General features: G+C 44.8%; 2 protein-coding genes across 11 annotated transcripts; one reads left to right on the top strand and one right to left on the bottom strand.

The window, feature by feature from the left end:
* Positions 1-1254: 1254 nt before the first annotated feature.
* LOC136499023 (G-type lectin S-receptor-like serine/threonine-protein kinase SD1-1) lies at positions 1255-25590 on the top strand. 10 transcript variants are annotated; one of them, XM_066494722.1, is made up of 15 exons: positions 1255-1852; positions 6504-6579; positions 6757-6854; positions 7263-7386; positions 15486-15557; positions 15655-15798; positions 15867-15938; positions 23152-23217; positions 23308-23375; positions 23627-23740; positions 23845-24026; positions 24184-24394; positions 24492-24729; positions 24841-24991; positions 25082-25590. In XM_066494722.1, exons 2-15 carry the CDS (start codon positions 6566-6568, stop codon positions 25382-25384), a joined length of 1857 nt encoding a protein of 618 aa, XP_066350819.1. In that variant the 5' UTR covers positions 1255-1852; positions 6504-6565; the 3' UTR covers positions 25385-25590. The 10 variants fall into 10 exon arrangements, with proteins under 10 accessions (XP_066350819.1, XP_066350822.1, XP_066350817.1 ...); XM_066494725.1 differs by having other exon boundaries at positions 7257-7386; positions 23684-23740; XM_066494720.1 differs by having other exon boundaries at positions 1256-1852; positions 6767-6854; positions 7257-7386.
* Positions 20206-22587, bottom strand: LOC136499025 (uncharacterized). The gene has a single exon (XM_066494728.1). It carries the CDS (start codon positions 21925-21927, stop codon positions 20215-20217), a length of 1713 nt encoding a protein of 570 aa, XP_066350825.1. The 5' UTR covers positions 21928-22587; the 3' UTR covers positions 20206-20214.
* Positions 25591-27260: the final 1670 nt, after the last annotated feature.

Raw genomic sequence — 27260 nt, 5'->3', positions numbered from 1 at the left:
ACCAACTGCAGCTTGGTATTCGTGCAAAGCACGTTCTCTTAGTCGAACTATTGAGAGATTAGATTTTTAATTGTAGAATATATTCTAAAACATGTATTGTGAAATGCAAACTTGTTATGATTATCTTTCCGTAGCACTTGATTTCTAAAGAAGTGCAAGCTTATCTTTCGCGTATCATAGGTATGAAGTGATGCGACAATTGAAGTTGATGTTTTAGTTTTGCATTCAAATTTAGAGTTATATTTTAACTATCTATCTTTCGTGAAGACTTATGTAATATTGATTGGAACATTATGATTGTGGTATCTATTTTAGATAACAGTATAAGACATATTTATATATATATTATCGTGGTATTATATGTTCTCGTTGCAATGTACGGATATTTACCTAGTTTCACTGAAACACAACGCATATGCCACAATCCGGCCCAAGCCAGAACAAATGGACCGGGATATGTCATGTTCTACAAATTTTCCAGGTGGCCGAGTCCGTTGAAGGTCCAAGGCCCAAACCCCGCCCTTGCAGTTGCAGTGCTACGAGCCTACATCCCGGACAGCCGTACCTCCGAGCCTCCAAGGTCACACCGTCCTCCGGTCAACCTCTGCTTCAGCCTTCAGCAGCCAAGCGAACAGGGCATCTTGCGAATTAAGTGTCACCGTCATCCACCAAAGCCTGGACATTCTACACTCCTTTACTGTCATTTTTCCAAAGCCTTGAGTCATCACATATATTAAATGAGCGTGGCTTCTTCCAGTCTCCAGAAATTTCTACACCTCCTTTTCTGTCTACTGAAATTCTCATGTGCAAAGGAAGATCATTCCTACCTGCACCATCTGCAGACGCCCCGTTCACTTAGTTTATAAGCCGTATTTTTTCAGCCAACGAACAGTATTTTTCTCTCATAACAAATCAGCCAACAGTACTTTCAGCCATGACTTATCAGCCAAACGAACAGGGTAATGCGAATTAAGTGTCACCGTCATCCACCAAAGCCTGGATATTCTACACTCCTTTACTGTCATTTTTCCAAAGCCTTGAGTCATCACATATATTAAATGAAACTGAAACTTAATATGAAAATGAAACTGACAGAACCTAGAAGTGTACAGAACAATTTGTAATTACTAGCAGTAGTTGTCTAATGATGAAATATGGCGCAAGTAGCATATGAAAATGAAACTCACAGAACCTAGCAGTGTACAGAACAATTTGCAATGACTAGCAGTTGTTGTCTAGTGATAAAATCTGAATACGCGGGACATCGCAAGACCAACACGACACCAGCAGATTGGTGGAATCAGTCTGAGATGCAATTGAATTAAATGGACTGAACTACTGAAGTAACCGTCAGCGACTGCTCTAAAGAGTTTCACAAACTCAACTGAATGAGTCTCCGGCAGACGGCTCAAGACAACTGTAAATCTTGCAGAGTAAGCTCTCGGCACATCTCTCTTAGCTCAGTTCTCTTCCATTCTATAAGAAAACTGAAGCCTGAGTGAAGAGAGCTTCAAGAAGATAGAAGCGCTTTTACCATATGCAGGCATGTCCCCCTATTGGTAAGTTCCTGAATCCTGCCACTCGTCCTTGCATCTTCACATATATACATGTATGGATCACCTTCTTCTTTGTTTTCTTTTTTCATATAGAGTTATACTTCATCTTTGTTTTCTGTTTGGTTTACTGAATCGCTTCCTCTCTATCAAGCAAACAGATTTATAGTGCACTGACTGTGGTTCTGTTTCTGAAAAGCAAAACACACGGAGGATACTTTCAGAAAGCATGAAGCTATTGGCTTTCGGTTTAGTCTTATTGAGCTTCTTACAATCTTTTGCTACATCTGACTACCAAGGTAAGGACTGATTTATATCTCTTTGCCGCATCAGATATACCTATTTTGCAGAAATTAGACAAGCAACAAACATATTTAAATTGTGAATTAGACTCTCAACACTGAAGTGTCTGTCGGTAAATGATGGGTCCATTTTTTTTTTGTACAAGTGACCAGCCATATGTTTCAATTTAAAATTCCAGAAGAAATTCACAGGATAGATTCTGAAGCAAGAATGGTGCATATCAACTGTGTAATCCCTTCACTTGATTACTGTTTTTTCTTTCAAGATAAAACCACACATCTATGGAGCATTGGTAATTTTCTGTCAATCAGAAGATTTCACCAGTTTTTGTTCCTTTTTTTGAAAGAATTTTTGCTCCCTTGCATCTACCTCACAAACCCGCAAATAAACTTTGTTAGGAGAGATGCAGCAAAAGGAGAGATTAATGTGTACATAATTAAGCTAGATCGTAGATGGGTGCGGCACAGCAAGACACAGAAGACAGAACCATGCCGCATTGGTTTGGTTGCGAATTTTTTTTTGTTCAACTTTTTGGTTCGTGTTAGTCATAATTGGTGTAACTGCCCATGGTGACATAATTATATATACCTTGTCCAGTGACATCACATTTGTCATCTCGACTTAATTGTGCAGCGAATTGGTCACTGAACAGGTGTTGTGCAAAACTCTCAATGACCAAAGCGCGTTACTTTTTAGATGAAGTTTTCATTTAAAATAAAATAAAGTTCTCGCCTCTGTAACTCGGTGGTAATAGTCATTACAAAATAAAATAATGAAGTATCAAAAATAAAATAAGAAAACAAGAATGTGATCTAGTATACTCTAATTATGCTACATATATATAGTCTCAAACTCAAGATACAGCTTAAAACCACCAATCAATCTTCTTTTCATCTTCAGAGAGAAAGCTTGACGCAGTTGCTCCTATTCTCTTGCACTACGAGAGATGGTCAAAATTCATGGTTGAGTTTGGTTTATGGACAAGAGGAGACGAGACGATCTCATCTCTGTTTTCTAGGATGGAACAGTACTAATTCGTATTTGGTTGGAGTGATGGGATCGTCCTTGTTTTTAATTTGGTTCAGAGTATATATATGAAAACGGGATGATTGGAAAAATGACGTGAGTACTTGAAGCAAAAATTTCTAAAACGGAGAGCAAACCGTAGGAGCCGCTCCCTGGAGCCCGCACCCTCCCCTCCCACCCTTCCCCACCCTGCACCCGCCACACCCTCCCCTCCCCAGCCACGCGTGGAAGCCGGCAAGCACGCCGTGCGGCCGGCCCCGCACCCGCCTGCTTCAGATCCACGGCGCCCCCTTGCGGCGGCCTCCCCGACGACGCCAGCGGCGGATCCCGGCGTCACGGCCACGCCTTGCACGGGAGCCAGCTCTTGCAGACACACGCCGCGTGGCTGGCCGCCCCCACCCCCGCCTGCGGCGCCCCTCGCGTCTGCCTCCCCGTCGACGGATCCCGGTGGCGCTGCCGCCTCCTAGCTGCGCGCGGAGGTGGAGTAGCCCAGACTCATTTAGTCATAGTTTTGGGGTGCGGCGAAGCGGACGCTGGACAACAGGACCTGCGCGAAGGCGGAGGAAGCACAGCCGTCCGTGCCCCCAGCTGGTGCGCCCTGCCTATTCGGCTAGTGGATGGCCACATCCCTGCCCGTCAATGCCTCGGCCGCCGTGGAGGGGTCTCCGCCCTCAACGTCAATGGGTGGGGTCCTCCCCCGATGGGTCGAGCTTGGTGACAGGTGTTTCAATTGTTTGTCCTACTCGCACCGAGTAGTGATTAGCTGGTTGCCACGACGTTGTCTGCATTGCCACGGCTTTTGCCACCTCGCTAGGGATTGCAAGCGGCCTAGGTCTCTGCAACAACAGTAGCGAAGGGTGCCAGCCTCCCAGCACGCACCCTGTGCTGGTCCACCGAGCTCGGACAGGGCCGCGCAGGGTGCTGCAGTGGGCACCGACGAAACCCATCGACAACGGAGAAAGCCGATGAGGGACACCAACGTCGCTCCCTCTGCTGCAGCACACTGCTGGTGTTGCAACTATGCGCGAGCGCGAGCTCTCCCACCTGGGTGGACCCAATACTGGAGGAGCTCGATGCCTTGCTCGTCGTCACCCGGCCTGCAGGAGCACAGCGCTTGGGAGCCCGCCTCTGGCGCCCGCCTCTCAAGTTGTTGGAGCATTAACGGAGGCTTCCCGCCAGACGACGGACTCGCCTCCATTGTCGCCAGTGTAGGGAAGCCACAAGTCACGCCACCACGGGGGAAGCCCGGTGTCGTGGATGCCGAGGCGTGCCCAAGCCACCAAGGCAAGGACGCAGCCACTCCTCCCCCGCCCATGAGCCCAGCGCTAGCCAGCGCCAACGTCGGGGCAACCACCCTGGGAGACGCGGCGATCGTGGCTACGACGGACGGTGTCAATCGCACTCCTTTACCTTAAACGACCTCGGCCGATAGACGCCTCAAGCGTTTCACCGAGCAAATCACAAAGAGGAGGTAGCCGCCACTCCTAGAGCTGCTTCGAGATGATACGGCCATCGACGGGCGGGCACCGCCCTCGCTCCCCAAGCGAAGCAAGCAGATAGCGACGCAAAGCATAGCTCATATCTTGGCGTCCAAGCAAGGTGAGCACCTTGTCTTGAAGCGCCTGGGACTAATCAGCAGCATGTCCTTTCCGTCCACGTCGGCCCTGAAGGCGTATGATGAAATCTTCAGCGGTGACCTCGGTAATATGCAGGCGCTACATGAGTTGTTCCTAGGGGACAGTGACATAGGTGCGCACAAGCAGCGCCGCCGCCACTCTGCAGCTCGGGCAAAGACCTCGTAGCCGGTCCCGCGACTCGGGTTGATCGGTGTCCAATGTTACAGCATAACTTTCAGTACACTAGTATGGTCCAAGCGATAAAGTACAACTCTTCTGATCCCCTAGGGCGCCGCTAAGGTATGTTGTATTAAAATTTTCACCACCTTAATATAAATATGCACAAACCTTTTGCGTGATCGAGAAAAAGAAAACAGGATGATCCTGAGTACCATCTATAACACCTATACAAAAATTATGTGTGGCCCAACTCCCACATGGATTGAGTCCACATCCGAATAATATATCTTACATTTTAACACTCGCTTCATGTAAGAGGATTAATGAAGATTCTATGCTTGAAAACGAGAAGGATTATAATCTGTTTTTAAACAATCAAGGTGATACTAAATGCACTGAAACATAACACATACACCACAACAGGTCCAAACCAGCACAAATGGGCTGGGATATGTCATGTTCTACAAAATTTTCAGGTGGCCGAGTACGTTCAAGCCCCAAGGCCACAAACCCCGCCCTTGCAGTGCTGCCTACGACATTCCCGGACGGTTCACGGTCGTACCTCCGAGCCTCCAAGGTTACCGTCTTCCGGTCAAGCTCCCGCGGTCAAAAGTCTACTCTCTACCGCAGATTCAGCCTACAGCAGGACTGGCGAGACCGCGAGACTAGACTCTTCCAGTCTAAAGAAATTTCTACACTCCTTTTCTGTCCACAGAAATTCTGCAGAATCGTCAATCCGATGAATTAAGGTCCTCTTTGGCAGCGCGTGCTCCGGCTGTCACTGTTCATGCAGGAGCCGAAAAAACGGGACCTAAGAATCACGTCACACACCAAAACCTAGATATGTACTGTCATTTTTCTTCACCTAGATTGAGTCATTACATATATATATATATACTCTCTAGCCCCTCCGTCCCAAAAAATATGCAATTTTAAATTTAGGATAAAGCAAACATTCTTACGTTTGACTAAGTATATAGAACATAATATCAATATTTACGTCTCTAAATAAGTTTACTTTAAAACATATTTCATAAATAATCTAGTAATATTTATTTAAAATCATAAATGTTTGTATAATTTTTAATATAATTAGTTAAATTTAAAATCGTTTGACTTCTTCGAAAGTAAGAATTGCACTCGACGGAGGGAGTTCCTTACTCAAGGTGGATTTTACGATATAAGAGAGGGCGCAACTAGCATATGAAAATGACACAAGCTAGCAGTGCACGGAACAATTTGCAATTACTGGCAGTAGTTGTCTAGTGGACCAGATAAAAATTAAATGGACTGATAGAATCTCGGGCATTAAATGGACTGAGTCACCAATTCAACTGAAAGAATCTCGGGCATGCGGCTAAGACAAATGTGCCGTCTATTCGGCAGGACTGAAAAATAAGCCAAAATACTGTTTCGGCTGATTGTTGTGAGAAAAAAATACTGTTATGTCTGAAAACACTGTGTAGGTGAATAGTGTTTTTGTGAGTGGGCTGGCCAGCCAGCCGAACACTCGCGTAAATCTTGTAGACCCCGTTTCTTTTTAAGTGTCATTCTCACTTCCCGAGAAATTAAATTTACTCAACTTCGACCAAATATATATTAAAAAACACTAATATTTATGATATTTAGTATCATTGATATATTGTTAAATATATTTTTACAATAAATTTATTTAGAGAAATAAATATTGTTAATATTTTTGTAAAAACCTAATCAAACTTAAGAAAGCTTGACTGGCACGCACCTATAGCGGCATTTATATATGGACAGAGGGAGCAAGCTCTTTGCACATCTCTCTTAGCTCAGTTCTCTTCCATTCTATAAGACAGCTGAAGCCTGAGTGAAGAGAGCTGTAAGAAGATAGAAGCGCCTTTACCAGACGCATGCATGTCCCCCTATTGGTAAGTTCCTGAATCCTGACACTCTTCCTTGCATGTTCACATATATACAACTATTGATCACCTTCTTCTTTGTTTTCTTTTTCATATAGAGTTATACTTCATCTTTGTTTTCTGATTGGTTCCTCTATCAAGCAAACAAATTCAGAGTACACTAACAGTGCTTCTGTTTCTGAAAAGCAAAACACAGAGGATACTTTCAGAAAGCATGAAGCTATTGGCTTTCGGTTTAGTCTTATTGAGCTGCTTACAATCTTTTGCTACATCTGACTACCAAGGTAAGGTCTTTACTGATTTAGATATCTTTGCCGCATCAAATATAGTACTAATCAACAAACATACTTAAATTGTGAATTCGACTCTGAACACTGAAGTGTCTATCAGTAAATGATGGGTCCATTTTTTTTTACAAGTGACCAGTCAAATGTTTCAGTTTAAAATTCTAGAAGAAATTCATAGGATAGATTCTGAAGTAAGAATGGTGCATATCAACTGTGCTTTCCCTTCGCTTGATTACTATTTTTTTCTTTCAAGGTAGATAAAACCACGTCTATTGAGCATTGGTAATTTTCTGTCAATCAGAAGCATTTCACCAATTTTGGCTCCCTTTTTTAAAAAAGAAAATTTTCTCCCTTGCATCTACCTCACAAACCCGCAAATAAACTTTGTTTTATCCATAGTTGCAGCATTGTATGAAATGAGGATGCAGCTCAGTGATGATGGTGGTGTCCTAAAAGACTGGAAGGATAATCAAATGACCCCCTGCAATTGGACTAACATTGATTGTCAAGACAACAAAGTTATCGCAATGTAAGCTCATTCTATTTAATAACTCACTGTCTGAACTGTGAACTGCCATCCCTGCCCAAGTCAATTAGATCTAAACAAATTCGCATTCTGAAAAAAATGTGATCCAACATAGGATGGATTTTTCATTTTTCATTAAGAAGGGAAAATATAGGCACCCAAATTCAAGGCAAGAGAGGACATGAACCTGGGTGGTTGGGTGCATGACCACACCTCCCACCCAACTTGTTGAGCTAGCCTCAATTCTTAACCAAATTTAATTTGCATTCTTGCCTATTAAGATAGAGAAACCTCAATGGTTAGTACGATGTGTGTAATTTTTTTGGTTTTCTTCTTTTTCCTCTATGTAAAAACTTGTTGCTTTTATTATTAATACAAGTCTAATCATTAGGGGAATTCCTCCTTTGTTTTTGCAGAGAATTAGGGAAACCCCTTGTACCCCTTAGATCAAGTGACTTTACGTATAGCTTGCGTTATAAGTCAATGTGTATAAACACACATATACATGTCTAATACACATCTAAAGTCAAAGCGGGAGGATCATGGACGCATGACTAAAATTAAACTCAGTAATCAACTTACATGCAAGGCTTTGATCATAATACCTGTAAATTGGTGAGAGGACAGAACATGCAACACTTGGACTTGTCCAAGAAACATCTTCCACAAACAAAGTATATGTCAATCTAGATGTGCTTGGTAAAGGGACAATGACACCTAAGAGGGGACGAATTATGTCACTTAAAACCTAAGGCTAAAATTCACTTATAAAAACCTACACAAATTCTATCTATATGCGAACAAGGTTTCTCTAAGTGTTGGTATCTCCAATGCAAAAAAAAAAAGGATTGCACCATAGGTTCCAATCCTATCAACTAATCTAGCAAACTAGAGTAAGAAAGTATGAAATGGACCGTGACGCCTAAGAGGGGAGAGTGAATTAGGCAACTTAAAACTTTAACTCTAAACTATGGCCTTTTTTTATCCTTAGCAAAAACCTATGCAAAAGATAAAATACCTAAACGTGCAACTACGGTTCTGCTAGTGTGTAGCTATCTCTACCCAAAAAGAACTTATGCAACCTAGATTCCAAACCTATCAACTAGCCTATCACTAAGCTAGGAAAGTAAAGCACAAACCAAGATTGCAATATAAATGTGAAAGCTAAAGAGTAAGGTAGAGATATGCAAACCCCCGTCGACGACTCTGGTATTTTTACCGAGGTATCGAGAAGCGCGCAAGCTTCCCCTAGTCCTCGTTGGAGCCCCTCGCAAGGGCCAAGCTCCCGGTCAGATAACTCCGTGGATAGCCCTGGGCCTTCCCCACGCGTAAGTGGGTCTCCGGTGTGCCTTCTGGCAAGCCTCTCCTGGACCGCTCCCTGCCATTTTCACTATCAAGCTTCGGTACACAGTGGCGGCCACACCACAAACACGGTTGGTGTGATCTCGTAAGACTACAAGCCCCTCCGATGTATAACAATGGTGCGCGCAAGCACCAAGTGATAAGAGGTGTGTTAACCTCACTAAACACTAGGCCTAAACCTTGAGCAAGCGCATAAGCGGTGGTCTAATCAACCTAAGCACTTTACAAAGCACCTACGCTAATCACCTAATGAATCACTAAGTACTATGTAAGTGGAGATCACTAAAATGGTGTATCAATACTCTTGGTATGTTTCCTCAGCTCTCCACATATCAAATTGCCGGTTGGGGTGTCTATTTATAAGCCCCATCAAGAAAGTAGCCGTTAGGGGCGAAACCCAGCTTTCTACTATTGACCAGACGCTGCTGTCGTCTTGACCGAACGCGTCCGGTCGTCCCGACCGTTAAAGCGCGCGCGTTGATCGGACTCTGGGCTGAGTCCAATCTCATTCGATCGGATGCGTCCGGTCACGCTAACGCCGCTCTAGAACCTCTCTGGACTCGATCGGACGCTGTACTTTGTGCATCCGGTCGTCTAGTGCCGCTGCGTCTGGTCACGCTGAAAACATTGCCGTGACGAAGACTAGTGTCATCAGTGCGTCCGGTCACTGCTTCGCTCAGCGTTCGGTCATAGCTGCTGACGCCTACCGTTGCCGAGCAACTGATCAGACGTGTCTAGTCCCTATAAGGGCCGCGTCCGGTCACCTCTACCGAGCTTGTTTCTTCGTGATCTTGCGTCTGGCTTGGTTTCCATCTTCATGCTTGGACTATGTTTGATATCTTGGGTCTTCTCTTGTGCTTCTAGGGTCTTGCTTATGGTGTTGATCATGGGATCATCATGTCACCTTCGTCCAAGTCATGTCTTGCACCCTATTGAACTATAAAATAATTACTTGCAAATTCATTAGTCTAATTTGGTTGTGTTGGTCATCAAACACCAAAATCCAAAGTAAAGGGCCTATGGTCCATTTTCCTTACAATCTCCCCCTTTTTGGTGATTGATGAGAACACGACCAAAGTAAGCACATAATAAAAATTTTGAAATTTAAAAACTATTTACTTACTAGGATGCAATGCAAAGGGCAAGGTTATATGATGCTAAAAGATACCACATGTAAACATCTTTGGAAACTTATCTTGCCCTTGTAAATGTCCACATGTGGCATTATGGATTTAAGCCTCCCCCTAACTTCATAATCCACTATCCTCTCTTTCTCGGACCATTACCGCTTGTAAATTATTATGATCGGGCTTGCTTTTGGTCCTACAAATTCTCCCCCTTTGGAATCAAACACCGAAAATGAAGACATTAGTAGCACAAGAGAGGGTCAAACTTTGTGATCCTTTGTATGTGGAGTGAAATAGGTCATAAAATTTGACTCTCACATTACATAGACTAAGCTCCCCCCTAAATATATGCATACATATGATGGAGAATGTAGTTTATGCATAATTAGCAAATTAATGCTCAAGGAAGTTTAATCTATATAATGCATAGAGAAAGCATATAAATACCAAAGTGAAATCAACATGATGATATCGGTTTAGAAATACCACATGTGGAACCCAATTTGATTTATACCACTTGCAATAGGTGGTGGATATTTGAAGTATGATGCTTAACTCCGGGGACTCCATTTTCTTGCAATGAGACTACTACATACATGATAAGCTTGAAAATGTGTTAGTCTTAAAGCATCCAACTTATAGAGTAACCTCCCCCTAAATTTATGCACATAAGTATAGAATACTTGTAGGAGACATGCACATTGATTTTAGAATAAAAAATACCACTTGAATGAATGTGAGAATCATTTTCGAAGGTGATATTCGGGAGAAATTATCTATAATTTAGACTTTGGCACATATTAGATGAATAATTGTAAAACAAGCTATGTACCGTGCTCCAAAACAATTTAAACCATGTAGGTTTGCTCCAAGGGTTAAGAATGAAACCGAGCAAGCCTACCATAAGATATACCTAGTGTATGCAAGACAAAAGATTAAACATACAAATGCAAACCTAGGTATGAAAAGGAACTAGATGCTCATTGAAATTGCAAGAAATTAAATCTAGTTACCTAATATGGGAAGGAGAATTTAGGTCCATAGTATTCGCTAACCCACTTGGCAATTACCTTGTCCATAATGATGCGCCCCATGAAATACACCCATACTTTGCCAAGTCCCTAAATTTCCCGAAGTCCATCAGACTTCTCACTTCCCTTTCGGGATCCAAACTTTCTTGGTGCTCTTCATATTAAAAATAATCTTCATTGGCACCCAACTGTGTTTGGTCACATTGTTGGCTTGCTTGTTCACCTTGATGGCCACCACCTAGTCATTCTTTTTCTTCTTCAAGAGATAAGGTGTGGAGGCTTTTTTGTCCACCTTGTTGATGTAGGTGTTGGAGAGCTTGCTTATTTGCCTTTTGTTTTTCTCTTTCTTCTTTTCTCCTCCCCCATTTTCACCTTGCACTCATAGGACTTGTGGCCTTCCTTGTGGCATATGTAGCAAACCACGATTTATCCTTCATCAAGCTTCTTCACTCCCTTGACGGTGTTATCTTGATGAAGTTAGGCTTGCTCCGTCTTGCCTTTCACTTGAGTCAAGTCCTTGGTGAGGCGAGCCACTTCTTGCTTGAGTTGTTCATTCTCCATTGCGACCTCTTGTGTGTATGTTTCTACAACAACTTTCTCAACACAAACTTGGTTGCACAAGGGTGAGTTTAAACATAAATCATTACAAGAAGTAGAGGCATCATTTTTAGGCATGTAAAAAATTAAACCTTTCTTTTTAGGTGCCTCGGTGGGGGTTGTACCGATGGCTTCAAGATTAACAACTTTATTAGTTAGCTCATCACAATGTTTGCACATGATTTCCATTTTAGCGAGCAAACTTTTATAATCATCTTGTAAGCTAGCTAACTTTTCCTTTAATTTTTCATTTTTCTTTACAAGTTGCTCATCATTGATTGTGCAATTATTTGTGTTTGCACTAGTCTCAAGTTGCTCAATTTTAGTAGATAGCTCTATATTAAGATTGACAAAAGTTTCATATTATTCAAGCAAAGTAGCATAAGCTTGTTGTGAGCTATCTAGTTTTTCTTTTAATTTTTCAAGCTTCTTTTATTGACTAGTGCAAACTTTAGCAGAGTTAAGATTTTATTGCACAATTTCATCATAAGAAGGTAGCTCATCATCACTATCACTATCATTGTCACTACCACTAGGGATAGGATTTTTGTTACCTCGTGCCATAAGGCACACACGAGAAGAGCTTGATGATGAGTGCTTGTGCCCGCGCCTCTTGTGGTGGTCTTCTTCTTCACTTGAAGAATCGTTCTATGACCTTATTGATGTGAGGGCTTTGTCCTTGCATGCCTTCTTCTTTGTCTTGGGTGTGGTCTTGTTTGGACAAACTTCCACAAAATGCCCCAACTCGCCGCATCCATAGCATTCTTTCTTTCTTTGCTCATTTCTTTGATTGGTGAAGATGAAATCTTGAATTTAATTGGGCACACCCTTGACATTGAGTTTTTGGATAATCTTCTCCACCTTATTGATAAGTTTGATAGATTCTTCATCAAGGTCAGAGGTGGAGGAGGAAGATTGATCATCACTTGATTCTTCGTCATCATCATCCTCATCTTCTCCTTCATCTTCACTTGAGGAGCTTGAGCTTGTCTCAACTTACTTGCCCTTCATCTTTTTTTTCTCACTACAAGTGAGAGCTTTGCCTTTGCTTGATGAAGAGGCTTTTTCTTGACCCATCTTGCGTGACATTTCAAATGCCACTATCTTGCCAATGACTATGACCGGGGTCATGGTGCTCAAGTCCTCCATGTTGTGAAGGATGGTGATGGTGCTTGCATATTTCTTTTTGTGGTAGCACGGAGATGATCTTCCTTACGATATCTACATCATCTAGCTTCGTTAATCCTATTGAATGAAGCTCATTGATAATTAGATTCAAACAAGAATACATATCACGAACAAGCTCATCATCATTCGTTTTAAAGGAATCATAATTTTATTTAGCTAGACAATGTTTTTGCTCACAGGCATTAGTTGTGCCGTCATGGAGCTCTTGGAGTTTTAATCAAATTTCATGTGCCATATTTAAAGTGAACACTTGGTTAAACACATCCATGCTAAAAGATTCAAAATAGCAATTTTTAGCTCTAGCATTGAAATAAATTTCTTTTTCTTCACTCTTTGTGGGTTTATCAGGATTCTTAATGGGTTTCATCTCGTCACGAGTGACTCTCCAAACACCTAAATCTACCGCCTCAAGGTGACAAGCCATTCTAGCTTTATAGTAGGGGAAGTTAGTGCCATCTAAGTATAGAGGCCTAGAGGTATCCATCCCAACCACTCTAAATAGCGTCGGCTCAACGACGATGAAGCCAAAAGGTCAAAATTGAGCCAACCGGCTCTGATACAAATTGAAAGAGACCGTGATGCCTAAGAGGAGGGGTGGGGATAAATTAGGCAACTTAAAAATCTAACTCTAAACTATGGCCTCTTTTTATCCTTAGCAAAAACCTATGCAAAAGATAAAATACCTAAACGTGCAACTACGGTTTTGCTAGTCTATTGCTATCTCTACAACAAAAAGAAGTTATGCAACCTAGGTTACAAACTTATCAACTAGCCTATCACTAAGCTAGGAAAGTAAAGCACAAACCAAGATTGCAATGTAAATGCGGAAGCTAAAGAGTAAGGTAGAGATATGCAAACCCCCGTCGATGACTTCGGTATTTTTACCGAGGTATCGAGAAGCGCGTAAGCTTACCCCTAGTCCTCGTTGGAGCCCCTCGCAAGGGCCAAACTCCCGGTCGGGTAATTCCATGGATAGCCTCGGGCCTTACCCACGCGTAATTGGGTCTCCGGTGTGCCTTCCGGCAAGTCTCTCCCAGACCGCTCCGCACCGTTTTCACTATCAAGCTTCCGGCTGAACCGCCGCGGGCCTTGTTCCCTTCGGTACATGGTGGCGGCCACACCACAAATACGGTTGGTGTGATCTCGCAAGACTACAAGCCCCTCCAATGTACAACAATGGTGCGTGCAAGCACCAAGTGATAAGAGATGTGCTAACCTCACTAAACACTAGGCCTAAACCTAGAGCAAACGCATAAGTGGTGGTCTAATCAACCTAAGCACTTCGCAAAGCACCTACGCTAATCACCTAATGAATCACTAAGCACTATGCAAGTGGAGATTACTAAAATGGTGTATCAACATCCTTGGTATGTTTCCTTAGCGCTCCACATATCAAATGGCTAGTTGGGAGTCTATTTATAAGCCCCACCGGGAAAGTAGCGTTGGGGGCAAAACCCAACTTTCTGCTACTGACCGGACGCAGCTATCGTCCTGACTGGATGCGTCCGGTTGTCCCGATCGTTAAAGCGTGCATGTTGATCGGTCTCTGGGCTGAATCCGGTCTCACTCGATCGGATGCGTCCGGTCACGCTGGCGCCGCTCTGGAACCTCTCTGGACTCGATCGGACGATGTACTTTGTACGTCTGATTGTCCAGTGCCGCTGTGTCTGGTCATGCTGAAAACATTACTGAGATGAAGAACAGTGTCATCGGTGCGTCCGATCACTGCTTTGCTCAGCGTCCGGTTATAGCTGCTGATGCCTGTTGTTGTCGAGCAAGTGATCGGACGCGTCCGGTCCCTATAAGGGTCGCGTCCAGTCACCTCTGCCGAGCTCATTTCTTCGCGATCTTGCGTCCGGCTTGGTTCCCATCTTCATGCTTGGACTATGCTTGATATTTTGGGTCTTCTCTTGTGCTTCTAGGGTCTTGCTTATGGTGTTGATTGTGGAATCATCATGTCGCCTTCGTCCAAGTCACGTCTTGTACCCTATTGAACTACAAAACAATTACTTACAAATTTATTAGTCCAATTTAGTTATGTTGGTCATCAAACACCAAAATCCAAAGTAAATGGGCCCAGGGTCCATTTTCCTTACAAAGTAAAAGAGAACAGTAGAAAGGAACGCAAGAATATAAGTGCAAAGAGTTAAAGAATGCAAACTCCCACTCTGACAACTTTTTCTACTGAGGTATCGGAAAGCTCGTGTTTTTCACTAGTCCTTGTAGGAGCCTGTCGCAAGGATGCCTTCACAAAGGCCAATCTCCTGGTCAGGGTAACTTCATGGATAGCTCATGGGCCTTCCAACGCACAAGTGGGTCTCCGCCAAGCCTCTCCTGGGTCGCTCCCCGTCATCTTCACTTGGTGGGCATATCCTCCCTCGTACACCACCAGCAGCCACTCCACAGACATGGTTGGAGTGATGACTTACAAGCCCTGGAATGTACAACCATAGTGCATGCAAGTACCAGTAGCAAAGAGGTGTGCAAACCTCATTAAACTCTAGGCTAACACCTAAAGCAAAGTGCTAATGTGACCTAAACCAGCTTAAGCACCAACAGATGCTTTTGTTAACTGCCCTAATCTTCTTTTATAAATATCTAATATTTTTATATAGAACAAAAAACTATATCTGAAGGGATTGCTACTAAGTACTAACTGTTCATCACAGGAGAAGAGTTTTCTTTTGGATACCACATAATTGATTTAAATGCTTTCATGCTTCTGTCATTACAAGTTTGTAATGCCATTCACTTCTCTTCATATATTTTCTTTCGTTTCTCATTTCTGTGTCTGCAGAACTTTGAGCTCAAAAGGCTTAGTTGGAATCTTATCTCCAAGCATTGCAAAGATAACAACTTTACAACAGCTGTAAGCTCTCCTCCTAAATGAGGGTCAGTTATACATAAGCTTACTTTTCTACATTGACGGGCATATTTTCTGTTTTTTTTTCATATTATGGATTCAGGTTATTAGATGGGAATGCCATAAGTGGTAGAATTCCTGAGGAGCTGGGGAACCTATCAAGTTTGACAACTTTAAATCTAGGAAGAAATTTATTTAATGGCTCCATACCTAACTCTCTTGGTCGACTCCTAAAACTTCAAAACCTGTAAGTCAGCCCATAACACATGCTATCAAGGTTGGTCAATAAATCTAACAATTTGATAACCTGAACAGGGATCTAAGCGAAAATACATTGGCAGGGACAATCCCAATCTCTCTCTCAAATCTTTCATCACTGAATAATATGTAAGTTGACTTGACATGTGTCATCGATTCAACATTTTTATACTTACTGCTATTTTATTTGTTCAAACATATCAATAATTGGTCCACTATCATATATCATACTCCCTCCATTTCTAAATATATTATGTTTTTTCGTTGAAAAAAATTATTTTAAATATATTATGTTTTTTTTCCTCGAAAAACGCAGGAGATCTGCGTCTCATTGTATTAAGAAGAAAGAGGGTAAAAGTACCCAACACTTACAAGACACCCAAACACAACTCACACACACACGCTACTGCAGCCAAGATGGCTGCAAAACGACCCACACAGATCCAAAACACTAATATCCAGGGAGATGGGCTGACAAGAGGGAAAGGCCTCGGGCTCCTGCTGTGGTCCACAACCGGCGCTCCTCCCCAGACACTACTAAAGCCCCAGCAACACTAGGAGCTGCTCCATCAAAAACACAACGATTACGATGGTTCCAAAGAATCCAGGCCTCCAGAATGATTAGGGAGTTAACCCCTTGCCTCACCAAACTAGAAGTAGCATTACTAGCTCTCTCCCACCAATCAAGAAAGGAATTTTCAGTAGGTTGTGGGGACAAGGCCTGGAGACCGACCTGCCGTAGCAAAATAAACCAGAACTCCCTAGTGAAGACACATTGAACCAGGAGATGGTTGATTGTTTCCTGCTCTTGATCACAGAGTGGACAGCCATCTGGGCAAGGCAATCCACGACGTGCAAGGCGGTCAGATGTCCAACACTTATTGTGTGCCACTAACCACATGAAGAAACGACATTTTGGTGGCGCCCAAGTCTTCCAAATCCTTTCCCATGGTGCAAAGAGAGTAGCACCTAAGAAAAAACCCTCATATGCCGCCTTGGCTGAATATTGGCCACTTGAAGAGAACCTCCAAATATGTTTATCCTCCCTTTCTGGCTGTAGAACAACGTCTGAAAGGATATCCCATAATTGGAGAACGTCAACCATTACTCCAACAGTTATAGCCCCCTGTATGTCTGTGATCCATGCCCGGTTATTGAGAGCTTCCTTGACTGTATGCTGCTTGATCCGTCTCTTAGAGATGACAGCAAAAAGTCGAGGAGCCAGCTCTGATATACTCTGACCATGCAGCCACCTGTCAGCCCAAAAAAGGGTATGTTCACCATCACCAACTTCAGAAATAACGGCCACCGCAAAGAAGGCTTTCACCTGAACAGGGACATGAATTGGGAGATGAGCCCAGGGGCGGTTTGGCTCTGTTTTCTGCAACCACAACCATCTCATTCTCAATGCCCAGCCGAGGGTTTTTAAATCTGAAATTCCTAGTCCCCCGAGCCCAGTTGGCCGGCAAACCTTTACCCATGCTACAAGACAATGTCCCCCCCTCGCTTCCTTGCGACCACGCCAAAGAAAGCCACGCCTTATTTTGTCAATTGCTTTGATAGCCCAAGCTGGGAGGTCAGTCGCCATGACAATGTATATAAGCATACCAGTGAGCACAAATTGAACCTGAATCTTCCTTCCTGCTCGTGTCATCAACTCTGCCTTCCAGCCCGGCAGTTGATCAGCAATGCGGTCAACAAAGTGCTGTACTTGACTCTTATTTAGTTTTTTCAAGGAGAGAGGCAAACCTAAATATTTGCAAGGGAACTCAGCAAGGGCACAAGGCAGCAGGTTCTGAGTAATTGTCAAATCCAAGTCACCACACCTAATAGGCAGTACACTGCTCTTTTGAAGGTTTGTATTCAGACCCGAAGCTTCACCAAAAATTTGGAGGATATCCATTGTCACAAAAATGTCCCTAACATCAGGTCGGAGGAAGAACACCACATCATCCGCGTACAGAGAGATTCGGTGCTACAGATTTCTTGCTGAGAGAGGCTGTAAAAGACCCTCACTTGCCGCTTGGGCAATCAAGTGTCCCAAAACATCCATGACCAAGATAAATAGCATGGGAGAAAGGGGGTCACCTTGCCGTAGACCTCGCCGATGGGAAATACATTCCCCGGGGACCCCATTCAAGAGGACTTGGGTGGTTGAGGAAGATAGCAGCCCACAAATAATATCTCTCCAGATTTGCCCAAAACCCAAGTGTTGCAAGACCTCCAAGAGAAAGGGCCAAGAGACCGAATCAAATGCCTTAGAAATATCCAATTTAAGGAGTATGCGGGGCTGTTTTTGTTGATGAAGATATCTAGCTGTTTGTTGCACCAACATAAAATTATCCTGTATGAAGCGCCCCTTTATGAACGCGCTTTGATTCGGCGAAACCATTTGCTGAAGACGACCAGCAAGCCGACTAGCCAATAACTTGGTGATAAGTTTAGCAAAGCTGTGTACCAAGCTGATGGGCCGGAAGTCTTTGGGCTGATCTGCACCATCTTTCTTTGGGAGCAGAGTGATGTAGGCTGAATTGAGAGTGCCAAAATTCATAAATTTCCTACTCCAGAGTGCTGAGACTGCCGCCATGATGTCCTCCTTTATGATTGGCCAACAGGATTTGTAAAATCGTCCCGTAAAGCCATCCGGCCCAGGGGCTTTATCTGATGGCAGTTGCAGAATTGTCTTCCATACTTCTTCCTCACTAAAGGGAAGATCCAAATCAGCTAAGTCATGAGTATCAATTCCAATCTCATCCAAATTGACAGTTTGCAACCTGTCTGTGCAACTTCCAAGCAGATTTTCATAGAAATTATTAATAACTTCAGCTTTGTCTTGGTGGCTTGTACAGATGCGATCCCCGGAAATGAGGCGACCAATAAAATTCTTCCTCTTTCTATGACGGGCATGCAAGTGAAAGAGCTTGGTGTTGGCATCACCCTCCCGGAGCCAGCCAATGCGTGACCGCAGTCTATCAATAGTTCTACTCAAGGAAGCAAGGGCAAGACTGTGTTTCTTCAGATTATTCTTCAGCCACAATTCTCCTGGAGATAGGGAACGATTATCTTGAGCAATTTCAAACTGATGCAAGATTTCCCGCGTCAAGGCAAGCTGAAACTTCACATTACCAACCTTTTTGCTGCTCCATCTCTGTAATCCCTTAGCGGTTGCCTTAAACTTCTGGCTTAGAGTTAAGTAGGGGCAGGAGCCAGTAGGAACTGACATCCAGGCTGCAGCCACCGCCTCCTGAAAACCATCCAGTTTGGTCCAGAAAGACTCAAAATGAAATCTGCGCCTTCCTACTTTATTGTTCTGAAGTCCCAGCAAGAGTGGGCAGTGATCAGAGTCTTCTGAAGCCAAACTTTGAAGCAAACAATTAGGAAATTTATCCTCCCAGTCTACAGAGCAAAGAACCCTGTCTAATTTTACCAAAGTAGGGGAATCTTGCTGATTAGACCAAGTGTATTTGCGACCATGGAGGGGGATTTCTTTGAGGGCCAGATCATTAATGAATCGCCTGAACCGACCCATCATAGCCCTATTGTAGTTGACATTGTTCTTATCCTCATCCTTGTAAATCAAATTGAAATCTCCTGCTATCATCCAAGGCCCTTGACAGGTCGCCCGGATGTCATGAAGCTCCTGAAGAAACTGAATCTTATCCTCATTCCCCTGTGGTCCATAAACGCAGGTCAGCCACCACGTCTGTCCACTATCCATGGAGAATTGAATGGACATACTAAAGTTGTCCACCCTCTGTGCACCTAAGATGCCCACATGGTGCCTCCAAGCGACTAGAATACCACCACTAGCCCCAACAGAGGGCAGAGCTAAGTATCCTGTGAAATCAGACCCGAGAGCAGAGAGAATGACTCTTTGGGATATGGCTGTGATCTTAGTCTCCTGAACACAAACAATATCTACACAAGACGAAGCTACCAGAGAGCGCACTGAACCTTGCCTAGCAGTAGAATTTAGACCCCTAACATTCCAAATCAAAAAAATTTTTGGATCCATTAAACACACTTAAAGAACGACCACAAATCTGACCCAAATCAGACTTTCAAACTTTCACCATCAGTACATCATCACTCCCAGGCTTCAGCTCCTCAGGGAGAGACCAAAAAAACAATGCAGTCAGAGCCTGAAGATGAGAGTCTGAGAGCGGTTGCCCAAACAGCTTTGCATAATCGTTCTAGGCCTGTTGATTTATACCTTCATGCTCGTTAATGATGCCGAGAGACCTCATCGCCTTCTTCTGTACTCTTCCTCCCATGTCAGTAGGGACCACATCGGCCTCGGCGCCAGCAAGTCGACGGCTGCGGCGGAGGCAAACCCTAGGAGACAGCGACTTGCTTCCATGCTTGCTGACGGCAGGGACAGGCAATAAGCCTGTAGTGCGTTGAACTATCTTGCCGAAGAATACTGCCCGGGCATCAGGCGGAGTAGGAGGCACCTGAAGGACGCCCACATTAGCTGCCGAACAGGAAGGCTCGCCCGCGGCCGCCGGAGGAGGGACCATTGTGGCCGCTGGGGGAGCCACGGCCATCGGAAGAAGCATCGTTGCGGCCGCCGGGGAACCGTTGCGGCCGCCGGAGGAGTAGTCACCGTTGAGGTCGCCGGGTCACCCAGAGTGATGGCCAGAGGTGGAGCAGCTGTAACCGCAACCACATCCCCAACCAACGAGGCCGGAGATGGAATGACAGCAGCAGCCGCCGCCTCCCCACCCACAGGGGTCCTTGAGTGGTGGAAGCGGCGCCTAGAATAAACTAGGAGCGGCTTCACTGGAGCTTGAGAGCACAGCGGCGGAGTGACCAGGAGGCTGAACTCTGGGATGGGAGGGGAAGATGATGGGGTTCGCGGTGAGGCCGGCAAATCCGTCGCCTCACCAGAGAAGAAACACAGAGGCGAACACGGTGAGGCCAGCAAGCACTCCGTTGCCTCACTACGATCCTCAACTTCAGCACCAACCTCTGAAGGCCCAGACTTCTTTCGAAGCCCAAAGGGGGAATCCATAGGCCCATGGGGGGCTAGCCCAGGGGCACCAGAGACAGCCCACGGGAGCGTCAATTCCTCATCGACAGCAAACCGAACAAGCATGGGGGAAATCATTGATGGCGCAACATCGTCTGACGAGAAAGGGTTGGCAGCTGCTGGGCTATCATCAGTAGGGCCCTTCAAACCGTTGGCAGGCGACGCAGTAATGGGTGGCATAGAACCGAGGTGTTCAATCTCTGGGGAGCCTTGAACATCTAGCGTCCCCTGGAAACCCGCAACCTGTTCTGGAGTAGCCTCGAGCGAGGAAGCCGCCATTATGACGGCGCTTGAAGGGGCCACCACGTGGCCAACGCTCACCCGCTCAAGGATAGTCCGACGCTGAGAACCCCCGTGACCATCGCCCTGATTCGTCGGAGAAGACGGCGACGAGGAAGATGGACGTCGACGCCGCCACTGAGCAGGAGAAACATCCCCGCCATCGCCCCCAGCAGGAGGCGGCCCGCCCTGAGCAGGAGGCGGCGGAGGGGGAGGAGTGCCAAGTCCGTGTAGGATGGAGCACTTGATTTCAATTGGGTAGGACAATAAACTCTTCACTGGGGGGTCCTCCATGGCAGCGACAGTAGGTTCGACGACCCAGAGCTCCTTAGAGGGTGGGAGTGCAGCCGGGTCCATGCACCACGCCGAACATCTGAAGGAGGCCAGGTTCACCAGCCCGAGGGTCTCTGGGTGCACTTGCTGGATGCAGGCCAGAGGGTTCAAGAACTGCTCCACAGTCGAGGTCTCCCAGACATGCGCAGGAATTCCTCGAAGCTCAAGATCAACCAACCATGGCAGGGTCCGTCCCGAGGCACCGGCCAATCGGCTCCACCGCTTGCACAGGAGGGTGAACGCAGGGGAGCGGAGTGGGGGTAGTCGCTGATCCACCAAGCGCTCGACTAAGCCAATATCAGGGAGGACAAGGAGATAACTCGAGTTGGAAGCTTGACGAAGCACCAGGGAGCCTGCCTCAACGCCCAGACGAATAGCGAGCACCTCCGCCACCTCTCTAGCCGGGGCCAAGGGCTCTGCAGCACAGACAGTCACTATCACAGCATGCGCGAGGTCCTCTTCTGCCCTAGCCATGCGATCATCCCAGTTGATAATGCATGGGGAAGCTTACACAGGCATGACAGGAACTTCAGGGGGAGCCACCGACGCAGAAACCGAAGGCGCAGGATCAACATCCGCATAAGAGGCAGCCGGCTGACGGAAACGAGGCCGACGCCGACGACGCTTCTGCCTCTCCCCGTCCCCCATGACGGCCCCCGACTTCACCGCCACAGCACCGCCGGCAGCCGAACGCGTAGCCCGATCCATCTCAGCCACCCCGCCACCAGAGATGTCACATGCCGGAATGCCGTTGCAGGGATTATCTTCGGCAGGCAGCTGGGCTGGAGATTTGCGTCGCCAAACTCTCATAGCAGCTTCCAGGCTGTGCACAGGCCTAGCCGCCGCGGCCCCAGACTCCACACCCGCCGGTGAGCCGTTTCAGGGGAAGTCGCCAGGCGACGACATGGCTGGCCCAAGCCATCTCCAGACAGGAACACGCTCCGGCCTCAAGGCTCCGCCACTTCCCGACTCCATGGGACACTCGTAGGAACGATGCCCCAGCAAACGGCAGCGAAAACACCGGGTTCGCTGACGGCACTGGGCGGCAGTGTGACCGGCAGACAAACAATTGAAGCACTTGCCAAGTCAGCAGGGACGGGTCAACGAGGGGGGGGGGGGGGGCAGGCTTCGCGCCGGCGCCGGCGCCGCACGCCACATGACACCACCTCCTCCCACCCGCCAGGACCCGGGCCCCCACCTCCACGCCGCCCAGGAGCAGGGGAGCGGCGGGCAAGGATGATCCTGGGACGGGGCGGCGCAGGGACAGCTTCCACGGCGGCAGAGCCAACCGCCGAAGGACCCGAGGACGAAAGGACGACGTCGCGGAAGGAAGGCGAGCCGTCGGAGCACTCCGAGTCTGGGCTGTCACAGCCCCACCGCTCGTGCTTGGAGCGACCACGAGAAAACAGAGGAGGGGAGGAAGTCGTCGCCGATGGGGAGAAACTGGTCGCCTGCGCGACCGAGGAGGGGGTGGCCGGCGGGCTCGGGGTGAGCTCCGGCGGGAGGGCAGGGGGAGACGAGGCGACGGGAGAGGGAGAGACGCTTGGCATACCTTTTTCGTGAAGTGCCTATCCCAGAACTCCGTTTTTTGCTACTTCCAGCTTTGGGAGGCTCAACAGCCAATATATATTATGTTTTGGGACTGAACTAATTAGCTTGTTCTCTACTTTATATATTTGACTCACTTTTACTTTGCAGAAATCTATCAGACAACGATCTTAGTGGTGAAATACCAGAAAAACTGCTCCAGGTTGCTCAATACAAGTATGCCAATTCTGCAATGCAGCAGACCGTGGAATATGTTAACTACTCTAAATTTATTTAGTATAAGTGCAATGTTCTATTTCTTTTCAGCTATACAGGCAACCACTTGAACTGTAGCCGACAATCAACTCCATGTGAAAAACGCACAGCTAAGACAGGTAAGTCACTAAGAACTTCTCAATCCATATACATAATTGTAAGTTTCTTTTCTGTTAAAATATGTACTCACCTAAATACAAAGTAGCACAAAATCTGATCGGTCTTCCCGAAATGTGTTTGTTTCGTTGAATTCATTGAACAAAACACAATAATTTAAACTTTGGAACAAGTATTTCAGATGTTTGCTTGGACTTCTGAAACACCAGAAAAAATGCCATCTCATGATATACATAGCTTCTCATTATGTCAGGGCCTAAAATTAAAAGTAATGTTTGGATCTTGGTTGTTGTTTCTTCTCTACTTGGAGTTGCTTTGTGCATTATCTTTTGCTTTGGACCAATCGTGTTCAGAAGCCTCAGCAAAGGTCAGATACGGAATTTTGTGCTACTTAGTACTTGCTGCTTCATCTACTTATCACGTTTTTGTTGGTAGTTTGTGACTAATGGACTACATCAATTGCTGATACAGGCAAACAGAGAGTAAAGGATAGATCAAATGTGATTATGCACCGAGATGTAGAGCTAGTATGGGGAACAGAAGGGAACAATCCAGATTTCACATTTTTCAATTATTCACAAGTTTTGGATGCTACAAATGACTTCTCGGTAGAAAATAAACTTGGGCAAGGTGGCTTCGGTCCTGTTTACAAGGTAGCTGATCTTGGTTGATTATTTTTAACGTCTCTAGAAAACATGCACGAATGCACACAAATAGAGAAATTAACATTCTGCATGATAGAAGACTGATGATCTTGCACATCGTAGTTTCCATTGACTTGAGTTTAGAGAAAAAAATTCTTTTCCACAGGGCCGGCTTCCTGATGGGTTGGAGATAGCAGTTAAAAGACTTGCTTCGCATTCTATGCAAGGTTTCAGAGAGTTTAGAAATGAAGTCCAGCTCATAGCAAAACTCCAGCACAGAAATTTGGTTAGGTTGTTGGGATATTGCTCCCATGGGGAGGAAAAAATGCTGGTCTATGAATATCTGAAGAATAAAAGCTTAGATTTCTTCATATTCGGTATGACTGTTTCAACAATTAGCCAGTCCGTTCTGTGCACTGCTTCTAAACTCTGTAGATGTTTTCTCTATTGTGTTTATGTTTAATTGATGTGCAGATGAAAAAAGAAGAACCTTACTAAATTGGGATAAACGACTCGTGATAATCGAAGGGATTGCCCAAGGACTTTTATATTTGCATAAACATTCTCGGTTACGCGTTATACATAGAGATGTCAAAGCAAGCAATATACTCTTGGACTACGAAATGAATCCTAAGATTTCTGATTTTGGGATGGCAAAAATGTTTAGCTCAAATGATAATGAAGGAAACACAGAAAGGGTTGTTGGCACATAGTAAGCTCTTTTCGGCTCCATTCTAATGATGTCATTTGCTAGCAAAATATAGCAACTCTAGTACAAAATTGGTTCTCTTATGTTGTATTAATTACATGTGTGCCCTTACAGTGGTTACATGGCTCCAGAGTACGCTTCTGAAGGCCTTTTCTCTGGAAAATCTGATGTATTTAGCTTCGGTGTGCTAATTCTTGAGATTATCACTGGAGAAAGAAATTCAGGTTTCTATTACCATGGAAACTTCCTAAACCTACTTGGATACGTGAGTCTAGTTCATATTCACATGTGTAAATTTATTTTGATTGCATTATTACTTATGTAGTTACATATTCTACGATGAAAATTCTCATAGGCATGGAAGCTATGGAAAAAGCAAAGATGGCCTGAACTTGTGGATATATCATTGGCTACGAATGGTTGTACACTAGAGATGATGAGGTGCATCAACATTGCGTTGCTATGTGTGCAAGAGAATGCGATTGATAGGCCTACCACGTCAGACGTAGTTGCAATGCTAGGCAGTGAGGACATGGTCCTGCCTGAGCCCAAGCACCCAGGATATTTCCACGCAAGGGTAGCAAAGGAAGAAGCGTCCACAATTGCAGAGACATACAGTATCAATGACGCGACTATGTCTAGCACACATGGTAGATAATATTGTAATAATTTTGTTTCATATCTGGATTTTCATGAGTATGTTTGACACTGTTTGTGCTATTTTCATTGGGTAAACTGTAAACTATTTTCATTGGGTCTCACTTTTTCCAAATAGAACTCTAGGATTAGGGAGGTTGTTGCTTCCTCCATTGCTTGTCAAGTGAATTGATGGATTCATTTGCGAATTTTATGACAACGTAGCAGTGATCCTTTTGTCTAAAACTAAGATAAGAAACAGATGCCACTCTCCAACAATCTGTATCGTCCTAAAATGCAAATTATCACATGGTATCACTATTAGGGGCCGTTTGGATCCCTTCATTTTGGAGGAATTGAAATCTACATAATGGATTAGGCTATTTGGATTGGAATTTGACATTCCATAACTTTCCCATGCTCACAAATAAGCCTATCTCAAATTCATAGTGTGGGAGATAGAAATGGATTCTATAGATTACTATGCTATAATTCTATTCTCCAACTTATAGCACACTCTTCAACTCACTTCCCTACAATAGAAATACAACATATAAGTATGTCCCTTATATGCCTAACAATAAATATACAAATGTATTTCATATACAACTATATTAGCTTAATTAATCTATGTCTAAATTATAATTATTAGAATGAATTCAATTCCAAGGATCGAAATGGGCCTTTAGATAATTTAATCCATGTATCTATATTCATAGGTTACCTCTATCAACACTCTCACGAATACCCTTGAAAGCATCTAGGCCTCTAATCCGGCTTTAGTGTTTAATGACTAACGTGTGTTTTGGGGGGGCATTCTAAGTTGGGTCACAATGATTATTGATTAATGGGCAATCGATGGCTTTCATGCCCCTATGTTGGTTTTTGGTCCGATTTTTAAAGGATGAGTGACAAGGTTAAAGACAACTAGTTTTAAATCTCGTTTGGAGTTGTGAGACACTTAGAGTAGTTTATGATTTTGTTTTTCCTTTGTCTGTACTTGTAAGTGCAATCAAGCCCTAATATGGGTTTTGGTGATAATGACCATGCGATTAGAGGATTAATGAGATTATCAAGATGACAAGCAGGAAAGACGTAAAGAACAACAACACATGTGACGGTGGAGCCCCCAATTATAAAAGATTGTGGCGTTGAACTCAAAGGCGTATAGGAAAAGTCGTACTACAAAGGGGTTACAATGCATAAGCTTGAATGTGCAACCAAGTGCTCACATTTCCACAAAAAATATCCTCAAGTTTCTAGCCAAGGTAGCAAGCACTCCATTCCCTAACCTTGTGCTGCCTGGCTGTCGTGGCACTGCCGCATAGGCGCGCGGCACTGCCGCGCTACGGCATGACTTAACTGACCCTTAGGAAGGGGGTATTCATACCTTTTCTTCTTCCTCACAACGGTCATCTCGACCAGACCAACTCAACCGGTGCACTCAACTCGTTCTCTCTCTTCTCCATTGGAGACCCCAAGCTCCCAAGCATCCCCTCTTGATTTCCCATCAAATCCTCGAGAGAAAAAGGCTCCAAACTTGATTAGAGAGCAAATCCAACTGATTCCCAACTTCTAGAGCACTTGGTTCACGTTTTTAGCCGGTGGATTGTGTTTGTTACTCTTAGAACTTTGCTCCTAGTCGGCTAGGCATCGCCCGAAAGCTTCTAACTCTTGTGTGGCTGCTCTAAGACGTTTGTAATCACCCAAGCATCTAGTAAGAACCCCCTCATCTCAAGAGATACCTCTCTTGACTTGAGAACGAGGATAGGGTTTGTGAAACCTAAATCCTTTGTGGCTTCCTCAACAATATGGACTTAGGCAAGCCTTAGTGGCGAGTTGAACCATGGGATAAATCATTGTCTCTCTTATGTTCTTGTTTTATATTGTTCTATACT

Source organism: Miscanthus floridulus, chromosome 13 (assembly GCF_019320115.1).
Source record: "Miscanthus floridulus cultivar M001 chromosome 13, ASM1932011v1, whole genome shotgun sequence".
Taxonomy (NCBI): Eukaryota; Viridiplantae; Streptophyta; class Magnoliopsida; order Poales; family Poaceae; genus Miscanthus; species Miscanthus floridulus.
This window is presented reverse-complemented; position numbering and strand designations above follow the sequence as displayed.

Coding starts and splice junctions, on each gene's coding strand:
- LOC136499025 (XM_066494728.1), bottom strand. CDS start 21,927: ATGGCTAGGGCAGAAGAGGACCTCGCGCATGCTGTGATAGTGACTGTC.
- LOC136499023 (XM_066494717.1), top strand. Junction 24,395..24,491: donor CTTAGATTTCTTCATATTCG/GTATGACTGTTT, acceptor ATTGATGTGCAG/ATGAAAAAAGAAGAACCTTA. Junction 24,730..24,840: donor GAAAGGGTTGTTGGCACATA/GTAAGCTCTTTT, acceptor GTGCCCTTACAG/TGGTTACATGGCTCCAGAGT.